The 23,117-nt window shown below is 37.7% G+C and overlaps 4 protein-coding genes across 5 annotated transcripts; 3 read left to right on the plus strand and 1 right to left on the minus strand.

The window, feature by feature from the left end:
• The first annotated feature begins 631 nt into the window (after positions 1-631).
• LOC111346039 (uncharacterized) lies at positions 632-2,982 on the plus strand. The gene is made up of 3 exons (XM_022953325.2): positions 632-948; positions 1,658-1,778; positions 2,295-2,982. The coding sequence occupies exons 1-3, from the start codon at positions 703-705 to the stop codon at positions 2,456-2,458; spliced, it is 531 nt and encodes a 176-aa protein (XP_022809060.1). The 5' UTR covers positions 632-702; the 3' UTR covers positions 2,459-2,982.
• A 1,719-nt stretch (positions 2,983-4,701) lies between these two features.
• LOC111346038 (uncharacterized) lies at positions 4,702-6,871 on the plus strand. The gene has a single exon (XM_022953324.2). It carries the CDS (start codon positions 5,117-5,119, stop codon positions 6,491-6,493), a length of 1,377 nt encoding a protein of 458 aa, XP_022809059.1. The 5' UTR covers positions 4,702-5,116; the 3' UTR covers positions 6,494-6,871.
• A 1,324-nt stretch (positions 6,872-8,195) lies between these two features.
• Positions 8,196-14,607, minus strand: LOC111346042 (large ribosomal subunit protein mL38). The gene is made up of 8 exons (XM_022953328.2): positions 14,479-14,607; positions 13,742-13,867; positions 12,187-12,383; positions 11,685-11,757; positions 11,320-11,365; positions 10,801-10,959; positions 9,847-9,980; positions 8,196-8,422 (listed from the first exon to the last, which is right to left on the minus strand). The coding sequence occupies exons 1-8, from the start codon at positions 14,597-14,599 to the stop codon at positions 8,319-8,321; spliced, it is 960 nt and encodes a 319-aa protein (XP_022809063.2). The 5' UTR covers positions 14,600-14,607; the 3' UTR covers positions 8,196-8,318.
• A 34-nt stretch (positions 14,608-14,641) lies between these two features.
• On the plus strand, positions 14,642-17,814 carry LOC111346043 (uncharacterized). Of its 2 annotated transcripts, none has more exons than XM_088754637.1 (3): positions 14,642-14,778; positions 16,085-16,138; positions 16,615-17,814. In XM_088754637.1, the coding sequence occupies exons 1-3, from the start codon at positions 14,746-14,748 to the stop codon at positions 16,756-16,758; spliced, it is 231 nt and encodes a 76-aa protein (XP_088610763.1). In that variant the 5' UTR covers positions 14,642-14,745; the 3' UTR covers positions 16,759-17,814. The 2 variants fall into 2 exon arrangements, with proteins under 2 accessions (XP_088610763.1, XP_088610764.1); XM_088754638.1 differs by having other exon boundaries at positions 16,572-17,404.
• The last annotated feature ends 5,303 nt before the right edge of the window (positions 17,815-23,117 follow it).

Genomic DNA, 23,117 nt, shown 5'->3' on the forward strand with positions numbered 1-23,117 from the left:
CGCACGCTTCAGAATTCTTGAATAATAACTCAACACAACAGTACACATCATTTCTGCTGATGGTTGGGAGACAGAGTGAAAGTATTTCAATTTTCTACTGCGTTAGATTTTTAGATGAAAAGCTGATGACAGTCTGTGTTCTTCAATTTCTTCAACAGAGAATGTCACCAACCTTTCCATGCACAATCTCACGTCAGGGCAACTTCAGAATACTTTCATCTAGTTTGACACATTATATATGTCCCCAACCTTTAAAATACGCTCACAAACTTGCCCTGAAGCATCATCTGTTTCGTGAAGCTCACACATTTTCTAGAACTTCGCTGCTGGCACAGATAATACCAGCTGAAAAATATTCGGACATATTTGGTCCATACATATTTCTTTCTTTCTTTCTTTTCCAACAAACGGCATTTTCAGTCGCTTCGGAAACTGGTGAAAGGCATTTTTATCTTCAAAAAACGAACGAATGATCTCATATGCTATATGGCAAGATTCTCGTCGTCATGTTAGTCTTTAAAGGAACGCAAGGTGCTACGTAATCATGTAATTGTCAAATTTCATTTCGTAGTGACTTATAATCGCCTGTAATTATTGTGTATGCATTGCGGGCCTATTACCTTCTTGTGCCCAGTACCCTGAAAGTTCGAACGTCAAAGAGAAAATTCAAAATGTCGGTCAAAGGAAGCTAAACACTTATTAATGTCCGATTTTCTCGAAGAAAAGTCTGAAATGCCTCCGCGTATTTCTCCTGTGGATACTCCTCAAGGAGGAGAAAATTCTGATTCAGAAGAGGACGAACCAGTGGTACCAGCAATCATGGAAACCTCCAGTAGTGACGACGAGGACAATAATGATATCGATAGCGATGATCTTACTCAAGGCTATGTTCAACTGGCTCAGGATGATAATGACGGACTACAACCTGCAGAGCAATGGCTAGCCAACGTACGTAAACATTGAATTTGCCTGTAACTCTTTTCTTGCCTGGATTTTTGCCCGAGCAAACAGCTTGCAATTCGGAAAAGCCTGGGCTGACTCTTGTATGTCACGTCACTAGGGAATTTCATGAAGATTTTTCAGATGGAATCTTAATTTCACCTGCGAAGTTTTCGAATTTTCCTTTGTATTTTGACCGAAATTATTAACAATTAGGTCTTTACGAAAAGAAAGGAAACTACGAATCAACCAAGGAAAGGAAATCCAAGATACTGTTTGGTAGTTCAGTTTAAACAGGCTTAAATCAGGACAGCTTTTTGTTTGGTTGGTTGGTTTTTTTTTTGGGGGGGGGGGGAGGGGGGAAGGGGGAAGGGGGAAGGGGATAAAGAATGTTGCGAGTCGAATCCCTAGCTTTAGACTTCAGGAACGTAGTATTATATTTAGTGTATACTTTTAAGGGCCTATGCTTGTATGCCAGGCATTTTGCCAGAGTAGCCTAATATTCCACCAACTCTTTTGCAAGACACAACTTTCGAAATGAAGACTAGTGGATGAGAGGGATTTGCTTAAAATTTGCATATTCTTTGCTTTGGTCTTCCCATGCGAAGCTCTTTTTTTACAGCTTAATAGTCTACTTCAAATTGTTTTGATGAATGTTGTTAAAACACCCAAACAAACTAACAATTTGAAAACAAAAAATAATGAATGTTTACCTCAGACAGGGGAGGAGGAGGCCCCACATGTAAATGATGCAGTAATTATTAATACAAGTGAAAGCAGTATGTCATCATCTTCGTCATCATCTGTTGACAGAAGTGCTGAGCCAGAAATGAAACAAGGCAAGTAGGAAGAGCAATTTTTGTAATTGTAGATTGAGGATTATGCATCATTTGAAGCATCCACTCCCCCCCTGGGCAACCCACAAGTATTTGATGGTCATTGCTGCTCATGGGGTGAGAAATTTGAACCTTGCCTGGCTGGAGTGTGGAATTTAAAACAGAAGTGTCAAGTATTACATCTTTAAATAGGGAGGTGTTTATGGTAAATAGTTCACTTTTGCAAGAGAATAGCTCAGAAGGTCTAGGTTTTAAAGGCTTGGTTGATGTGTAGAGAGTCACATTTACCGATTTTGCTTTTTAGAGGAAAATTGGGTGGGACATTTGAACAGAATTTTTGCCCTGGAGGGTGGGGATTTGAACAAACCAATCTTCAAAGTTCAAAGTTGAAACTTTGTATTGATTAATGCGTAGCAGGCCAAGGTCTCTGTGATTTTTTAAACATCAAATTTTTTGCAATGTATGGGGCCAAAATAATTTATGAAAAGTTTTGATATAATTTGACATTTGACTTTTTAGAACAAGTAGATCTCATCAGACAAGTGATGTCAGGAATCACTCTTCCTACATCAGCAGTTCCGGAGTGGGCCAAAGTTATACCAGAAGAAAAGTGGAAAGCATCACTAGTGTCAAGTATAAAAAATAGAACTTTTACAGAACCAGACAGTGGAAAAAGCAATTAGATTATAATTTATCTGGTTGGTTAAAATACTTAGTTTAAACTTTTGAACCCCAATTTCTCCTCACAATGTTAAGAAGAATAAAGGAAATGATCCCCAGCCTAAGAAGCTCTGGATTAAGAAACAAATACTCAGTGTATGCACCTTAGGAAATATGAAGAGAATAACATGGAGAATTATGCTTACTGATGTAAAGGTGTGTAGGGTTAATACAGTTTTGTTGCACAATTAATAATTTCATTGATAAGGCACCCAAGACCAGTCACAGTATAGACTAATGGGTGAGGAAATGGAGTTCATCTCAGCTTGCTACACAACAATTCACCACCTCAGTCAGTAAAAAAAGTAATGTCATTGCCTTAAATGTGTTCTTTGGGATAGGCTGTATTGTGGTTGGTCAGCAATGGTGGGTGACTGGAATTGAAGTAGCTCTACCACTGTAAAACAGTGTTGTAAAATAATTGTTATATTTCAATATTATAAGACAAGGAGGTCTCTTTTCAGAGTTTAAAAAATTAATAACATGAGGCTTGGGTGGTCATCACTCGAAAAAGTGACCATATGGTTCAGACTTTGGTGTCAGTCTGCAACTGAACTTTGTCAAACATTGTTGGGGTCATTTACTGTGTTAGACTACCTCACACATTTCAAATTAATCAAGACAAACATTAACCTTCAAGAAAGAGTTGCCATTAGGTCATTCTTCAAATCTGATTTACAGAAATCCCTGATTGACTTCCAGTCAAAAAGCTTTCTGTGTCAAAGCAACAAATTCTGGCTTATAGTGCCAACCGTGCTTCCAAAAATTCAGCTCCTTATTTTGGAGCAACTATATGGAATTGTTAAAGAGTATCTGCAAGTCACAGTATTTTCTAGCTACACAGTTACATAGTTTCTCAGTTAAAAGGCACACAGTTTTTTCAAGAAAATTCTGTCTTCGGGTGGAAAGTTGGTGCTGAAATTGGGGTGCATCTTACAGCCAAGTATTTTTGTGCAAAAAAAATCTCAAGATCACACTTTTGGCTGAACCTACAGTTAAAAAGACAAGAAAAGGACACTAATTGTTGATCATTGACTTTTTTGGTTCTGAAAAGAACTGGGGTGGTTTTGAAAAGAGGGAAGAGGGAAATTCTAAATTTATTGATGAGAGAGTATCATTACTACAAATGCCCTTGTAATACTCCATTTAATATCCTAGGGGAAGAGGTGGGTCCTTTTGTACAATTTAGAGTAATTTATTTTTGATTAATACCTGTTTATTTCTCATGTAAAGAATGGTATCTGAACGATGTCTTTTCAAAATTACTTCCGTCCCCCACCCCACCATCACTACCTTTTCAAATTTTTTTTCAAATTTTTTTCCATTTTGGACACATGTAAGATAGCCTGTGTCGCAAACAGTCTAAAGCATTGGACTATACCAGGGATTGTGTGACACGTCCGGCTGCAGCACTGGTTAATGTAAGAGAGATTTCTCAATTTTTTTTTCTGGCTGAACTTTAAAACCCACAGCTTAAGTAAAAATGCAATTTGAGATTGAGCAGTAATAGTATATTGTAAATTTAACAAGGTGATTTACTAACTAAGATTAATTTGGCCATTTAGTATAGATAGGGATTTTATTTTTAATTTACCATTCTTCTTTGGACAAAAATTTTGAAAAAAACTCAAAACAGAAATTTGAGTGATCATGATTTCAATTTTCTGATAAACATTAAGTAAAAACCTGGGTAGAAAATTTTCACTTCCCCCAGATAAGCTTTTTGAAGCTTTGAACAAACACACTGGTGTTTGTTGTATTTTTCCTGTCACACCATGTTGACAAGACATAACCAGGTGGAAACAGCTGCCCAGCTGGCAGACTGTTACACCTTGGCTTTTAGTTAACTTAATTGGCTCCATCATATTTTTTGCTCCAATAAATTTCTTACCTCAAGTCCCAACCTTTTTTTAAAAACAAATTCTGTTTATTTTGCTACCTGCTATAATGAAAGAATAATAATCAATGTAGAGTGATAGTGGGTATTTTAACTACTTTATTAATTCCTATCTAATAATAAACCTAAAAAATAAACTGCATATAAATTAACTTGCATGGCTGAAGCAAAATAAGTGTTTCTCTGGTAAAATTATCAACATAAAACCAACTGTTTGGAATTAAATCTTTCAAATACTTGTGAACGAGAAATAGTCAAAAAGTCAATATTTACAAAGAGAATAATAAAGACTGATAATGTTGCTCAGGCACTTACATTTCCCATTACTAGACAACTAAACCTCACACCCTGTTGGAGACAAGACCTCTCGACTTATTAGAACCCCTATCCATTTAGTAATTCATGAAAATGGGACGCCCACGATATTGATATTTTACGCTCAAATACAATTTCCCTCCTTCCTTCTTGTGATATAGTTTTTTTCTCGCTTCACATCGATTTTAATGTACAGCGGAATCATCCATGAAAACCGCCATGTTTACGATTGGAAACGATCGGTTGTCGTTGTTGACGGTTTCAACTTTTTCCCTTACAATGTTGCTGCTGTCACGCCCAACTTCGCCTTTGGAAGTTATCGCTTCGTTGCCTTCTTAAACTAAGGGAGACACTGGCACGTACTTGAAAATTAAGAGGTTTTCGTGCTAGTTTCCTTGCCGATATCAAAATGGGTAACAAGCTGATTAAGTCACGAAGGAAGATCGACAAACCAACACCTGTCATATATCCTAATCGACCAGTTCGGCCGTTGAGGAGATCAGTCGAAGGAAATTCAAGCGTTGTATACTCTAATTTTCCTCGAATCGTGGCTGAGTTTCGTCATTATCGTGGTTCTGAAACAAACTTAGAAGACGAAGATGAAGAAGATGAACAACCCAGAACGTATCACGAAGAGGTTCACTGTTGTGTGTTTTCACCTGACGACGAAGCTTTGCTTTTGACATCAACTACACCAACTCCTTGCGGACCGTTTACCCCTGATATAGGACTCGGCCATTTAAGAGAATTTGATATAAACTCAGGGTATTGCAAAAGGGAACTCCTCACTTATCACTCGCAAGAGTGCGACATCTCGTCCGACGGCAATCTCGTATCTTTCCTTACTAACTCTGGGCAAGGAGAAGTCGCGATTATCAGACGAAACCGAAATTCTCAAGGCGAAATCGCAGAACGAGGGGATAAATTTCAGCCTTGTTGCACCGGAATGACTGGTCAAACACTTTGCTGTAAGTTTTCACCAGATGCTCGCCACATTGTAAGCGCTGCTTCCCTCGATTTCCATAGTATGAGGGAGACCAACGAGCTGCGATTGTGGAACGTGAAGTCCATGCAGATCGAGGCGAGAGTTGTATTGCGCGATATAACAGACTTCTGTGGCTTCGTTACCCGTTGTGAATTCTCTCCCGATGGTCAATACCTCGCTGTCTCGACATCCAAAGAACAACTGTGCATCTTACGTAGCAAAAATCTGGATGTCGTGACCGTTCTAAGGAGAAGATGCAGAGGAAATATGTGCTGGAGTGTCTATAATCCTGCGTGGAGATTCGAGGTGCTTGCGTGTTGTTTGCAGGATGGTCGCGTGGAAATCTGGCGTAAGGTCGAAGTTCTTTCCAGTGCCCATGCTGGTGAACTGCGCTATGCACGGGAGAAAGAACGTAAAGTATCATTTTCCCGAATGTTGTACTCCTGCCAGTATTCCCCTGACGGACAGATGATTGCTGTTGGAACGTCAGATGCCAATATTATTATGCTAAATTCAGAAAGTCTGGATACGCTCTTTTGTTTAGAATGCAAAACAGAACCCAGCCCTTTTGGTCTCAGAATTCAAAATACCACTGTTTACTGCATTGCTTTTTCTAAATCACAGCAGTATGTAGCTGCTGGTTATAGTGACAGTATGGCTCGAGTTTGGGCAATGCCCATGAGATTTGACTTGAAACATTTGTGCAGAGTAGTGATCTTACACAGTGTGCCAGGAAATCAAATCAATTCACTTCCAGTGCCAAATGGTATCAAGACATACCTCTTAAACAATTACAAATGAGTTGAGATTAACATTTCAGGACTGAAATGATTCTGTAAATAGTGTTTCAACTAGAGAATTTAGGGTACAGCATGATGTTGGAATAGAATAATTTTAAATTGATATTCTTTTCAGATAATGAAAAATGATCATTTGGCTTCCAAGAGGGGAGACAGTCAATCAGCTTAGTTGCCATCCACAGAACACTCCTTGTGCAGAATTTAACTTAGACTGCTGTATTACATGCACTGACATGCAACTATATTGTTTGCTAAATCCTTATCAGCTAAATCATTCCAGGTAGCAAAAGTTATTTGGAGCGATATTAAAACCGTAAGTTTCAACATAATTTTGCATTTCATCAATCTTAATATTTAATTAAAAGTGATTTTCCTTCTAGAGATTTAACACGATATAATTCAAGATCATGCCTCTGGCCAAGAGGAAATGAAGGGCACAGTCTGTAAGAAACCACTAAATGATTACCAATAACAGATATTTTTCATTCTCTGCATCTCCATATTAGATGGTTATGAAATCAAATTTGGATTTCAACTCTGGCCTTAGGTTTACAGAAAGGTAACTCTTTTCATTAACTATAATTTCCTTTCCTGCTGTATCAACCCTTTACATGCAAACATCAGAATGCATATTCTCCATACTGATCTCTAAACATGTCCTAAGGCGCTGTCAAGGAGAAGTTGTTTCACAATCAAGAGCTTCTTTAGTTTTGATCATTAATTTCTTTTCATTCTCATGACCTTAATATGTGATCCAGGGGTGATATTGTAAGCAGAAATTAGATGCTAGTCACTCTTGGAGGCCCAGGGATTAAAGACCCTCAGCCAGACATTTTTCTTGGCAACCAATGGAAAGCAAGGTGGGCATCCTACCAACACTTGACTTTATTAACTACCTGGAAAAGGACAAACTCTTTCATGCTTACTAAACAACCAGAAGCTGTAAGAGTAAGTATGTTGGATAGCTAGCTGCAAACTCTGGTACCCAGAGGAAGTTAACTTCAACTCTTCACAATTGACTTTCCTTTGGTTTTGCATAGAGATTTTTTGAAACATATCTCTTTTAACCAAGTTCAAGGTCTGTACCATACTATAAGTTGCAGGCTAATTTTACTCAGCTCAAATTATGGCCAAAGTACATAGTTCATGGGCAATACATCCAGCCAAAAAAAAAAAGAGTACAAACCACGAAAACAAGGTTAGTAAAATATTTATCCTATCTCTGGGTTCAAATAAGGAAAGACGATAGCAATTTAAACAAATTTAGAATTTAGAGGGCTGTAAAGTGAAATATAGCCCACTAAATTAACCAAAGTCTACTAACTAGGAGATACAATAAAATCTAATTGTACAGATATACACAGTCTGACAATTTAGTATGCTTTATGTATCCAAACAAACAAACACTTTATTTACCGAGGGTAAAATACATTATTACCGATTATCCACTAAGTATAAAAATACCTAATAACAAATTCATAATACTAAAATTGTACTTAAAACATCCTACTGATCCAAATCTTGACCAGATCAATTTACAAGAATAAATAAGTATATCAGATGGAACAAAATTGATAGCATATATCTCCAAATTCGCTTGATGCATTAAGAGAAAATGGCTGCTGTAACTAGGAGAAACATTCAAAGAAGATGTAGGGCATTAAAGGTTTACTGTACAGTTGGTCTGACTAGCAAAATACAAATTGTGTGCAACAATGCAAAAGGAATAATTTTATTTACAGTGAAACAGTGCATAGGAAGTGCACTGTTTACTACAGATGATATTTTACAAGTTATGGTCTTGTTTATCAGCCGTATAAAAAATATCACATATTCCTGTATTTCTTTTCAGACACTTCTCTGATAATGATTTTCCTTATTTGTTCAGGAGTTAAAAATTCTTTAGGCTTGAAAACAGGTTCTGTCATACCTGAAATATGAATGTGATTGCTGGATCAATTACAATAACCATAAAAAATAATTATGATCATAGTAATTGTGAAATAATTATTTAATTAACCTATTGACGTCCAGTGCACCCATATGTGCCCATGTGGACCCACACCCTTTCTATGCCTTCTGACGTCATCACTTTTAACCCTGGAGCACGACTTTGAGCACGTACTTGAACAGGTTGAAAATATCTTACAAACGATACCAGAATGAGTGCAATTGAGTGAAGGGGATTGGAGAAATAGCCAAAAAAACATGTAACTTTGACCTGAAAATCTGCACGAAAATCTTGTTCCATTACCCACCTACCTTTCTGAGCATGTGGTTTGAAAATAATGAGTAGTTTCCTAAAAAATCTCTACACCAAAATGAAGCCTACTAAATTTCCAGCAAGTGAGGAGAAACTTCAGGCAAGGAGAGGGGGAAAAAAGGGCAGGAGAAAGAGAGAAAAGTAAAAGTCGTATGTGGGGCATTACTTTTCAACCCAAAAACTATCTCGAAATTTTGCTTTCTGCACCTGCCCGAGATTTTCAGGCTGCCATTTTGCATTTGGATCAAAAGGCCGTCAAGTGTACAAGCTGTCAATGGGTTTTTGGTAAGTTTGAGCTTTTAAAATCACAACAGTGACCCAAAATCTGCTCGACTAGCTTCAAAACACAGTTTTTCACAAAAGCTGCGGCTATTAATGGGTTAATTAAATAATTAATAGTTAAATAAAATAGCATGACAGGGTGTTTTATCACTTATTAAAGTGGAGCCTTGATTAATTTTGTTTGACAATGGTTTGATAGTAATATAATAATAATAATAATAATAATAATAATAATAATAATAATAATAATAATAAAAATAGAACTACACAGAGTCAAGGTCTGTATGCCAGACACTCATCTTTGCTATCTTGACACTCAATAATATAAATGCATAAAGAATGCCAAGATACAGTAGACGGAAACTGCATCACTATTCACATTTGCATGGTAATAAAAACTTTTATTGTTAAATCTACTGGCAGCTAAAAAATGTAGGATCAGTTATTTACACAGGGGCTAACCCAAACCACGGTTTCATGCAATCAGTGAGCCTCAGGCCTTCCCTATTTAAGGGTTGATTCAATTAAATAAATGTCCTCTCACTGATAGCTTATGGCCCTCTTGACACTGTTCACAAACACAAAATAATGTCCAGATAAAAAGTTCAGCTAAATTGAGGATTGTGTAGAATGCAGTTTTGTTAACGAAGAGCTAAACTTTGTTTAAATAATCAGACCTTTTATTTTTATCCAAAGGGCCGGTACAATATGAGTTGTTAACCCTTTTGGCTCAACTTGACTCAAATAGCTCACCTTGAATACAGTAAACTGCAATTTTACGTTAAATAAATACTATAAAAACACCATACCTAATATTTCCGTATATGTTTCAGTAACACTCTCATCCCAAGTAGCTTGGAAGAAACGCAGTCCAGCTGGGGTCAAAAACTTCTTGTGATCAGATATAAACTTTGCTGTAGAGAAGGTACGACAAGTGATATCTCTGTTGAAAATTGAAAATCATACTTTTAGAAGATACATTACCATGACATATGAAAATAAATAAATGTACTACACTTGTCCATTCTTGATTCTGATGTGCAAATGAGCTGCAGCTTTTTCTTTCTGTTCTTGTGCTTTTGAACTTTTTCATACTTTTTACTCCAAACTTAAAATTGGGTGCCAGGTAAAATTAACAGCAAAGGTTAGCCAACAAAATACTGAGCAGTCAGTCACAAGGACATACAAGGGCCCTGGAAGAGAGTTTGTCCTTAAAGGGCTGGCTATCCACTTATTTCAATCTCTGTTGGGTATAAAATAATGGACATGATATTAGGTAAGCACTTTTCTACAATTAAGTGCCCCTTTGAAAAAGCACTATTCTCATCCACCAAAATTTAAAATTTAAAATAAACACCACCCCCTTTGAATGAACAACCCCTCTCCCCTGGTTTCTTCAGATGAGTGATCGTGGTTGCTTTACTAAATGTAGCTATTGAAAATAAGGTTGCAGTGTTTGCTTTGTACATTTACATCATCCTTTTTAAAAAATTTGTGAATACACGAGATTTTGAAAAATATTTTGAACACAATTACTACAAGTGTACTTTGTAGGTGGTTTTTTATGTTCAAGTTTTATACCAGAAAAATAAATCATGTCTGGCCACAATTTGGAAGAATATGAATCAGCACTTTCCTTAAATTAAATAATTGTCTCCATCTCACTTAAAGTTTAACTTAAACACCCCAGGTACTACAAAATGTAATTCAAGATCTTTTCAGTATTCCAAAACCTGACAAAAAAAGACATGTTTGCAAAATACCTTCCATCCCTACAGACATAATTTGTTAAATCCAATTTGCCAGATTGTTTGAGTAGAGAGAAAACAAATCTATGAAAGCCTGTTCCATGAGCTGGCACTGGTGGAAGATAATCACAAAGAACATCACCATCATTTATTCTTGAGCCAGGAATATTTACTCTGAAAACAAATTAAACAAAATGTGTCAGGTGACACTGCAATAAAAGGACAATGAAAATCTCCAAACAAATTATGCCATATTTAGTTTCAATGATCAATTCTGAAAGATTACGACATTTTGTAAGTATCTGTATCATTGCTCCACTGAAACTTAACTGGAAAGCAACTAACCAAAAGCTTCTATATAAAACATTTTAGAGGCTGGGATCACACTGGAGAATATTTAATATAGAACACTAAAAATTAATTGATTCTGAGGTTACAAACATTTCAAAGATTTCAGGATCATTTGAAAAGGATATTAAATACATAAATTATAAATCAATCAGAAAAACTTCATAAAACTTATATAAAACTTACACCATCCAATGTAAAAATTCTGTGTCTCTGTCTATCAGGTTACCATCTGTAAATAAAGTTTTGATTACAATTTGCATTTTACCATGTTCACTTGATTTAATCTACTGCCAAGTTGCACAAATTTGAAAGTTATAAATTAGAGGAGATCAGAAAAAAAAAGTTTAAAAACTGAGTCTTTTCTCAGCCCGGCTTTACTTCCATCTAACACTGAGAAAGGAATTAACAACTCCACACAAGTAAGAATTCATATTTCTGAAAGGTTTGCAGGTGTTTAGAAAAATGGTTTAAAAAACACTTTCTCTCAGGTAAGGTAACCCTAAGTACAGGGGCACATATATTACTCCAACACTCAATACACCTGTTACCTGGATTGCTAAATATCACTGTCCAGTGGCTGTCATCTTCACAGGTATAACTGACAGTTGGTTGAGTAGTGGCCTACGAAGGTTACCAGTAATTCATTAATTGGTGAAGTGCAGATCAATATAGAGTACTGTTTATACAAATAATACAAATGAAATGATCACATAAATGTCCTTTGTTTTGAAGTATTAACACAAACTGTCTGTTGCATCAGTTGGTCCACTGTACTGACCTTCTTACAAAACATGAATAGACATACCAGGAAATATTTGTACAGAAATTATCATATAATTGAATGACTTGCTCATAAGGCTTGCAATTCTGCTCTGAGCTTACAACAGAAGGAAAAGAAATAACTTGAAACAAACTTCACTGCAAGTTTTTTTTACCTATAGCACCATGATCTGAGTTTTTTTGCTGGTTCTAAAATACATCAGTTGACGTACACATGTTTGGGAACTTCACTGGTGGTAACAGTACATTTGATTATTTCATTTGATGTACCTGAGATGGCCTCAAAAAATTTCCATAAATCACATGATCTGTTTCTCCAAATGTTACTGACATCCTAGTTTTTGCTGTAAATTCTTCTCCATTGAAAATGTGCTTAAAAATGTCATAGTGCCTAGCTAGCTTTGTTGTTGTGGATAATTCATTCTTTGCTTTCCACTCCTTTTGAACAGCTTCCAGTGGAATGAGTACTGTTGAAAGTAAAGCCTTGCATTAGGAATAAGCTAAATTAATACCGTGCATTTATAGGTAGATGACATATCTGAGAGGAGGTTTCAACATGAAAGTTGAAGAAATTTTGAACAAAATGATTAAATTAATAATTAAATAAATTATGTTAACTGTTTTTTTCACAACCCTTCAATACCTTAAAGTGCTACTGCAACCAAAAATACACCTTTTCTTTTCTCCTCAGAGGTTGAAAGTACTCACCCTAAGTAACAAATTTTCCAAATCTTAAGGCAAAACCCCATTGAGAAGTGATACTATTTTCCCTGTAGATTCGTGATCTAAACGGCTGCCATTCTTCGAAATACAGAACTCCACATGAAGAAGAAGAAACTGGGTCGAGAACGGAAGTGATGTCAATGACTCAACAAACGTGGCTAATTTGGTATGCTGAGAGAGTTGTTTTTCTGGTTCCGCAGGAAAGAAGGAATAAAATTCAAAAGAATTGTTCCCCAGCTTTCTTTTGCGTATTTCTTGTAAAGGCATGCCTTCACAACATTGTTGAAGTGAGTCGATGACATCACAACTAAAACTGCTGTAGTTATTTTCGCGGGCCCCCAGTGTGTTATTTGAGCAATGACAGAAGAATTTTTAATGTCTTCGTGGCGCTGTTTTTAAGGAATAACGTTGTCAAATTTGAGAAACTTACACTTATTCTTATAGTTTAGGGTCTAAATGTGAAGTTAACACCAGAAAATTGGGAAAATAAAATGCAAAAATTTCGTCACAGTAGCACTTTAAAATGTTCTTTAAATCCAAGTACTGTAAACACTTATTGAGAGGGACATGGAGAAGTTCTGAATACTGCAGCATCACAAAATAAAACAAACACCGCGTTACCACAAGAAATATTATCAACATGCCCACACTGCAATAATTCTCAGGATTTACTTAGTCTGGTTTCACTCATCTTTTCAATGCGTTGGTCTTTGGCTGGTTGATAGTGTGTGTGGTAGAGGTCCAGAGGTCAAGTAAAACATAAACCAACATGGCTGGGAGTCAAGCAGCTACTGTCTATCAAAGATTAACTCGGATGTATTGCTTATCTTGTTTGATGAGTTATCAAAATCTAGTTTTTTAAATGGTTAAAGAACAAACTGCAGCACCGGAAATGGTTTATTTCACTGAACACTGTTGCAGGTTTAAAATAAAAGCATCCTACACCATGAGGTTTGAGATCACCGCAACCATGGCAATACCAGTTGTTCTTCCCCGCAATACCGCATTGAAAAAAGGGTCAAAACCGCAACACCGCACACACCATGTCCCTCTCCTTATTCCCAGCCTTACATATACATTAACTCTATGGCAAGAGACTCACAAGATCCTTCTCTGGCTGCTTTTTCCATTGTGGGATCCTGTCTGTTTTTCCTGAAAATAATAGATTGCATTCTCCTGACCTGTTTCCTTTTTGTGAGCTGATCAACATTATCCTGGGCTCCGAAAGCTGAGAATCAAAGAAAATACAATATATGTAAAGACCTTTCACATTAGAACTGTCAGTCACTTTACATTATTGAGTGACCAAGAATGAAATTCTTTTTAAAAGATCAGTACAAAATCAAGCAGACAGGTGATGAGAAATTGAGAACATTTTTTGGAAAGATTAATTCCCATATCACCCCTACATTAATTATGCAGTCCATTTCATAAAGACTAAATATAAAGGTTTCTTTGCAACACTCTGTGCATAATTAATGTATGGGGTTATATGGAAATCTTGCCAAATTTTTTTCACTGAGGGGATTGTCAGTTGATCCAATACCAAATTCTCCAAACTAACGTCATATAGGGCAGACAGGAAGGAGAAGTTACAACTGGGATCGTGAGAGTGAGCTGGTAAGTAACGTCTACATGTATGACCCCCCCTCCCCTGTACAGTGTACAATGGAGGGTAATTACTCCTTATGTGTAAACTAAAAATAAGTCAGTTCATGGCCCAGTCCATGTTTCTAGATCTGAAATTATGCAAGCATTCACTGCACGATGCCAGCTGCCTTTCCCGGGGTGAAAGATCGTAGAAATAATTACTGCACTTTGAATAGCTAGAGAACCTACCTTCTGTATTGATACTACTCATCCGTAGTTGAACTGTACTACTAGGACGCAAAGGGAATGAGAACATTTCTCTCGAGCAACGGAAAACACACCAGCATCTTCTCGCCATATTGGCCGCCATGTTGAAAAGGTACAGATGAGTATGTATACTGCGGGCTCATAACTTTTGCTCAAGTGAAGCTGAGTTTCCTCACGGTAAATTACAGAATCGAAGAGAAGTCGAAGTAATCTAGTTTCGTCCTAATAACAGACGTGTTATTACTCACTATGCCTGGTTCAACTCAGCTGTTTTCTCTTGTTGTAAGTATATCATCGTCTATTTAATCTGGATGTTCGGCAATTTTATGGTCACATCAGGAACCTTCTTAGGGCATAAGGCTGACAGTCTCCAAATAAGCGATCGAACATAACAAGTTTCAGATAGGAAAGGAAGATAAAGAAAATACAGTACTGTAAAATTTTCAATCACTGGAAAAGCCAGGACAAGGACAAAAGCGAGGCATTGCTACAACTACTGTATCCTCGAGAATGGTGTGAATTAAGTCTTCTGTAGGAGCCTGATATTGCCGTTTACAAGCTGTTTCAATATAGACCCTTCATTGCTTATAAGTAATAACATCCCCTTCGTTCCAGAATACATTCCATATAACCCCCTACATTAGTTATGCATTCCATTTCATAGAGACTAAATATAAAGGTTTCTTTGCAACACTCTATGCATAATTAATGTATGGGGTAATATGGAAATCTTGCCGATTATTTTCAAAAAGACGCAGACTTCAAGCTGTCCAAACTATTTTACCTTCACTAGAAGTGTCATGTTCAGAACAAAGGCCTTAAGTATATTTCTCAATGGAATCCATGTAAGAACAAAATGAAACCATCAACCTCTGATCAACACATAATTATTTTAGGAAACCTACTGATTGTAATCAACGTGTGTGAGGTTATTTGCAAGACACAGAAATGAGTTTTTTTTTTTTGGAACCTCGGAATATTTCTAAATCCGGTTAAATTTGTGGGTGTCCCTAAACAGTGGTTCAGAGGACCGTCTTCTTGATATTTTCAGAAGCTGTACTAACCACTTAGAATAGCCGATAACCTTTGCACAATAAAAATTGTCAAACAATGTGGGCCCTAGAATTATGTATAATCTGATTAACATTACCCTACTTTGAATAAAGGGGGTGAGTTTCCAAAGAAACTGTGGTGCTGGTTTGGTGGGGGAGTGTAAAAATATAATTTGGTTTTATTAACTGAGGTGATAATGTAAATTGGCGACCATATAGAGTTTATAAACTGAATTTTCTGGTGTCAGCCCTTCATCAGAACAAATGACAAAGGGCCAATCCTCAAAACATCAGCTTATTATAATTTATACTCTCTAGGATGGCTAATTTTATATCATCCATTCAGTTGATAAAACCAAATCATCTTATTGCCTTGCTTTGGTCTGCTAAATGCTGAGGAGATATTTTGGAATGTAAATGAAAGCCACTCCCTGTACTTTGTACTCGCCTTTCAGTTTCAGCTTGAATTTAATTCTGGGTTGTTGCAATATTTTGCTTGATTGTGTTCATTAAAGTTTTGATTATTTTGTTTACAGGCTGGTCTTTTGGTTGGAAATATCTTTGGTGTGTATCTAGCTCAAACGTATGAGGTAGGTTGAGGGTATATAAATCCTCACAGAGATTCCTGAAAATGTTGCATGAGAACATATCAGTGGGTTCACTGTTTGGCATAGAACATTACTACTTACATTAGGTATAACTGCTATTTTTCATGGTGGACTACCACAGTAATCCTTTGGATTAGTTCAATACTGTAGAGCTGTCACAGGTTCTCAGGGTGTAAACTACCTCAAGAAATATGTTGATAATATTTTGTATGGTAAGTTATGGTAGACTTGATATGTAAACAACATTCCTGGGTGGAAAATGGGTGAAAATAGTCCTTTGAGAGTAAAAATGGAGGCATTGTGGAAAGTCGGAAGTCACAAATGAGAAAGAATATGAACCTTGTACATGTTCAAGAACACAAGTCAACATTTCAAATTTTGTCACTTTACTGCAAACTTTCTGTCGTTCCTACAGCTGCCAGATCTTCATAATGCCATGGAATATCTATTTTCCAAAGCACAGGAATATGAGAAACCGCCTAAAAAGTCAGATGATGACAAAGACAAGTGACTGTGGAGAAGCTTTTGCCTTTAAGATCAAAGTCAGCAGCGAGACAGGAACCAGAAGAAGCATTCTTGTTGGTCAGAGTGAAATGGACTAAAAATTTAAGCATGTCCCTCAACTGAGAGAATTATTCCCTAGATTTGACCAACATCAAGACAGAAAAGCATTGTTTTTTTCTCTAGCCCCGAGATATGACAAATATGTTACTAATTTCGTTTTCTCGCTCCGCACTGTTCGTTACGAAACCTCTTTTTTTTCCACTCGGATTTACGGCCCGCACGCTTCACTCTTGGGTGATGAATCTGAGGAGAAAAACTTGGTCCATAACTTACGGTGCTGACTTGGACTCGGTTAGTAAGAGGTATACACAAGGTGGACCTCAATGGCCCCGTATTCTTTAGTTGCTTTCTGTAATGATTAGATTTAGCGCCTGGGACACCTATTTACTTATGGTACCTCAAGGGAAGACGCTTATTGCAGACAGGGCGCCTAGTTCTTTTTTGAGAAACAGCAGAATAAGCAAAACAAAGCTTTACTGTTAATTTGAAAATGATCAAGAAGACTGGAAAACGGACTTAACTTTTAGCAATCTGATCGGAGAAGAAAGTTTATCGTACAATGTAACACAGAGCCCAATTTCAATTGTATTAGTTTCTATTGCTAAAAATAAGAAATATACTCCATGCAATCATCTTCCGATATCCCACCAGGGCGAGGTTGTTCAGCATTTTGATTTTAACCAACCAAGGGTTCTGTATAGTTTTGTTTACGGTCACCTCGGTACCAAGTTATCTCGCCACCAAGAAGTCGACACGCCACCGACCATCTCGCCACCAAGAAGTTGAGTTGCCACCAGCCAAACTATGAACTAAATTGAATGTATCAACAAAGTTGAAATGGTAAATTGACCACCGTTACGGTTATAAAAGCTGACGTTTCGCTCCGACGAAGAGCTAACGCTCGAAACGTCAGCTTTTATAATCGTAACGGTGGCCAATTTACCATTTCAACTTTGTTGATACATTTAAATTATTTCGTTATCCTTACCGACACAACCCAAAACAGTTTCTTTAGAAACTATCAGCCGTTATTCATATGAACTATATTATTGACACAGTTACATACAATTAAAGGTTATGATCTTAATCCAAAACGACCGGTTTTCATTTTGAACAAGATAGAAAGAACATTTTACTCGTAGAGAACTAATAAGCCAACTATAATTCCATCTACCCGATCGATCGCTCTCTCAGTGACTACGATACATTACCATTACATTCGCTTCGTTTCGTTTTCTTTCAATTCAAGGTCAGCCTAAAACAGATTAGCCCCAATAACCTATTAAGAAAACAAAAAGAAAGGTTTAGCTTAAACTCCTGGGTTGGAGCGAAATAGCTTTTGAACAAGCGGCCCCTGATCAATACTTTAGCACTAGAAGTTCGTGTGGTACAACTTAGTCATAAAACTAAGGCGCTGCACCATAAATTAGGAACTATTTTACGCCTTCGTTCCTCCTTCCATCTTTCACTTCCGTCAAGGCTGTCCTGTATGGAGACTGTCGGCGTTCCTTTCGCACGAGCCTTATGACTGAATAACCTTGTTTACCAAGTATAACTCGCGCAATACAGCTGATATATCGATTTTTACCGAAATCGGTGTCTGCGAAAATGTTTGGCCAACCAGATTAGCCCACTCAGTCTATGCTGCAGTTGTATACTTGATCTTGAAGTGGTCAAACACTGTCTTCATCCTTATCTTTGATGAAAATCCTTGGAAAAGTAAGTTCTTGCTGTCGCTCGGACGACAGGCGGGAATCAGTTTTTCTCCTCGGGGCAAGTGCCGTCAGAGTCTTCGTTGTTATTTAGTGAATTAAAGTACAGGTTGTTTGATTCACAAAAACGCGATTCTGATCGAAAGGTTACGTATCCCTGACGTCTACTGAGGCCTTCGAAATCTTCGTAAAGCAATTGGAAGTCTTTGTAAGACATTTCCTGGTAAAATAAAAATCGGAATAAAGATCAACTGCAGCGAAAGCAAAACGAAAGGGTTCCGAAGCATGCAATTTGTAATAGATATTGCAATCCGGAACTGTTAATTGTACTTTTTTCACACTCGATAATTAAACTCGACGATTTCAACCCTGAACAACCTTGAAAAGCACTGTTATCAGTTTCTGGAAACCCAGCCGTACCCTTCTTGTTTCAGAAAGACCAACAGTTCTTCCTCTGTGGGACATTCTGGTTCAGGCAGCACACTGGCTTCACGCAACTTTTTCCTCCTGAGATAAGTAGAAATGGAAATGGTTTGTGTTGGAAATGCATGAAAGCGAGTTCCATTCGTAATTCTTCGTCGCATATTCATTTATACTCTATTTTGCATCAATTTTTTAAACAAAGAAACTGCCAAAAGGTTCCAGTACCAGTTACCTGTAAAAAGCAAAAACCGCTATCAGTCCCGCCAGCAAACACAGGGTCACCAACACATAAGGAAGGAAGCTGGGATGATGTGTCTGACGAGTGGTTGGTCGGACTGTGATCGTCCTATTGGTACTGGAACTGGTGGACGGCGGTTTTACAGAGGAAGGATTAGGCTGGTCCCAACCGATCTCCTTTACGGTCACAATCTTTGCGCCAAGATTTTTCTCTAAAGGCGTTTTACTATCCAAAATAATCCGTTTGAGTACAACAGATGGCAAGTACCCTTGAAATACAAGAAAAAAAAAGCTAATTTTTTTTTTTTTAATCCTCGTCACTCGTCAAGCTGCCGCACTCCGGACGCAAGCTGGGCACACGACAAGCAGATATGAGCCCCTGCGGAGAGGAGAGGTGTGTTTCCTTTGTAAGTAATTACAATCTTACATTTTCCTTGCATAGTTTTTCTCACGAAATGTGCGCCTCAGAGGAGCAGATACGTGCGGCTAGAGTACTAAGAGCTTTTGTTGAGGGAGTACAATGCAACTGAAATAAATTAACTTGAACTACAACAGACAGCTTAGTGCTTTTTGAGCGTTGAATCGATTAAAGATCTGTCAAGGGGCAATTTCTATAGCTAGGATGCAAACACAAAGTGCTTCGAAATATACCGCCGCTTTTGACTCGGGAAAAGTAGATAATCCACCAATTTAAGGTAGTCTTAAAGCTAGACCTCACCTGATCCGGGTACATGAGTTACGTTCATGGGAATCTTCACTTTACATCGGATGTAGACTTTCCCGTCTGAGCCATGCGTAACTTTCAAATCGATGTGTGACATGTTGAATATCGAAAGTTTTCCAAGGGATTTGGAACCAATCAGAGAGAGTAAAATATCAGCTTATCCTATGTCATGCACGTGTATTAAACCCAAGATAGAGAAATTTTCAACTGAGTATCGAAAATTATCTGTGGTTGCTTTGTTTTTTCTTTACTTCGCTCTCTGATTGGTCCAGAAAACTCCCGCCACTTTCTCAACCAATCAGAAAACCAATCGCGACTCGGTCACCTGCGTCTTCCCGCGCTTTGGGCAGATTGGTTGTTTTTACTTTGATCTCATTGGCTCTGAAAGTTTTTTCCTTTCTTCTGATTGGCCATTTTGATTACTTTGGTGTTGGTTTTACGACAATCAGACACAGAGAGCACTCCAAGCAACAATGGATAGTTCTCTTCTCTAAATTGTAAGCTTCAATATCAACTTAAACTCGGCTACCATCTTGAATTTAAAGACATCACAGCTTATTTCGTTACCTGTTTATGATTACGTTCGTAATAATTTGACACGGTCGTAGATGATCCGTACAGAATTTATTGATAGTGCGAGCTAACTCCTGTTTAACTTGTTCCTCCCACTTTTCTGTCCACTGCAAAAGAAAACATATGAAATATTATACAATTATGATAAAAAGGCTGGTACAGTGCTTGTCTACAAGTGCATGGGCGGAAACCCTAAAGAGGCAGAAAACGAAACAGTTGGGGAATTGACGAAGAATCTGATGAGGGTGAAAGAGGAAAAGAGGACAGCTAAGGATATTGAAGAAGAGAAGAGAAAATTAAAGGCGAAGAGATTATTAGAGGAAATGGAAGAAATTATAAAATAACAGAGATACTACAAGCGCATTGATTGGTAAAATACCCAGCGTTTATTGCAATACTAAACCTTAAGAAAATTGAATAAAAAAATGTCTTTTGATATATAAAGGCAAATATACCGCACTTTCTATCGCTTTACAGGTGCATTAGCTAACTTGCGATGTTAGAAGAACACTCGAAAAGTTTGTAAATCACTCGCATCTGGTTCGTGATGTACACTTTTCTCGTGTTCTCGTGCGTTTTAGTGCTTGTATAAATACTCAGCCTCGAGTATCATGATTACAGTAAAACTTCTTCTTGTGGAAAACTAAAGTACTGGCCACTCTTTGGTCAGTTGGGATAGCTGATTTTCTGACGAGATCCAATCGTAAATTTTTTCCCAAGCAAAACGCCTAGAAACAAAGGTTCTGGTATTGTTGTTATGGACACAACCTGGTACATCGATGAATGCAACAGACAACTTTCTGACACTATATTTTATAAACGCTTGACAAACGACATCACTGCTAATATACAAAAACGTGTTACCTTTTTATGTTAACAGGATGCATAACGACCAAATCATCAACGAAACGACAAAACAATACCTCTTACAGACTGACGTAAGACCAGGACGATTTTACATCTTACACAAAATACACAGACCCGGTAATCCAGGACGCCCTATTGTCTCATCCAATAGCCAACCCACTGAACGGATATCCCAGTTTGTTGACCACTACCTCCAACCACTCGTTCACAAACTACCATCTTATATCAAAGACACCAATGACTTCCTCAACAAACTGTTTTACATTGGTAACTTGCCCCCTAATTCTTTACTAGCTACACTTGATGTTTCATCCCTCTACACCAATATCCCACATAACGAAGGTATTAATGCTTGTGACCATTTTCTGTGTACCTCCTCCAATACCCCTATTCCTACCGTCACACTTGTGACCTCATTCGTATGGTTCTTACCATGAACAATTTTACTTTTAATAATGCTCATTACCTCCAAGTTCACGGCACAGCCATGGGTACCAAAATGGCCCCTTCTTTCGCTAACCTTTTTCTGGGTCTTTTCGAAGCTAACGCTTTGAAAAATGCCCCATGTAAACCCCACACTTGGTTTAGATACATCGACGATATCTTTATGGTCTAGACCGAAGGTTTAGATTACCTAAAAATTTTCGTCGATTATCTTAACAATATCCACCCCACCATCAAATTCACCAGCTCACACTCTTCCACTAATGTGGCTTTCCTTGACGTAAGTGTCTCTTTAACCACCGATGGTAATATCTCCACTGACCTCTACACCAAACCCACAGACAAACATATGTATCTATTGCACTCTTCTTGCCATCCATTACATACCAAAAAAGCCATTCCGTTCAGTCTAGCACTCCGCCTACGACGTATCTGTTCTACAGATAAAGCTTTTGAGACTCGCACCGCTCAACTTACCTCATACCTTCTCAAACGAGGTTACAGCCATAAATTCGTCACCAAACAAATACAACGCGCCGCTGACATCTCCCGCACACTCACCTTACAAACTAAAGACGTAAAAAGACCTAACCGTATTCCATTTATAACTACTTTTAATCCGTCGCTTCCTCACATCTCCAATATCATCAAAAAACACTGGCATCTACTGCAGTCTTCTAATCGCTGCAAAAAAGCTTTTCCTCAGCTGCCAGTTGTCGCCTTCAGACGCTCCCCCAACCTTCGCGACACATTAGTAACAGCCAAACTCCCCTCTAATTCTACCACTTCCCATCCTCAACTCCCCCCCGGCTCTTTCCGTTGTAGTAGAAACTGCGCTACTTGCCCCTACATCTCTGACGGTCTTACTAACTATACCCTTTTTTCTACCGGCGAAACACGTCCCATTAAATCTCACTTGACCTGTGACACTAAAAACCTTATCTACTTAATTCAGTGTAACCGCTGTAACTTGCAATACAGAGGAGAAACTAAACGACGTTTAAAAGACCGTTTTAATGAACACCGCCGTACCATTGATAAACCTAACTCTAAATCTAAACCTACTACAGCGGCAGAACACTTCATTTCTTCTCCTAACCACTCTGCTCACGACATGGAGCTAATCGCCATCGAAAAAGTGTTTTCCAAGAGAGACTCGATACGCAAGGCCAGGGAAGCTTTTTTAATTTCAAGAGGCAACACTATTTATCCAGATGGCCTTAACGCTCGCAAAGAAATGTATTAGTTTCTAGTTATTTATCCAATTTACCTTACTTCATTTCTATTTTTGCTCACTATTTCTATTTTTATTGTTATCTCATTGTCAATTAAATTAGTTTTACATATTTCCGCTGTTACATCATACAGCTATCTATGAAGCATCACCCCAATTCTCTGTTAATTCCCACTGCACCTG

The sequence above is a fragment of the Stylophora pistillata genome, chromosome 3 (assembly GCF_964205215.1).
Source record: "Stylophora pistillata chromosome 3, jaStyPist1.2, whole genome shotgun sequence".
NCBI lineage: Eukaryota > Metazoa > Cnidaria > Anthozoa > Scleractinia > Pocilloporidae > Stylophora > Stylophora pistillata.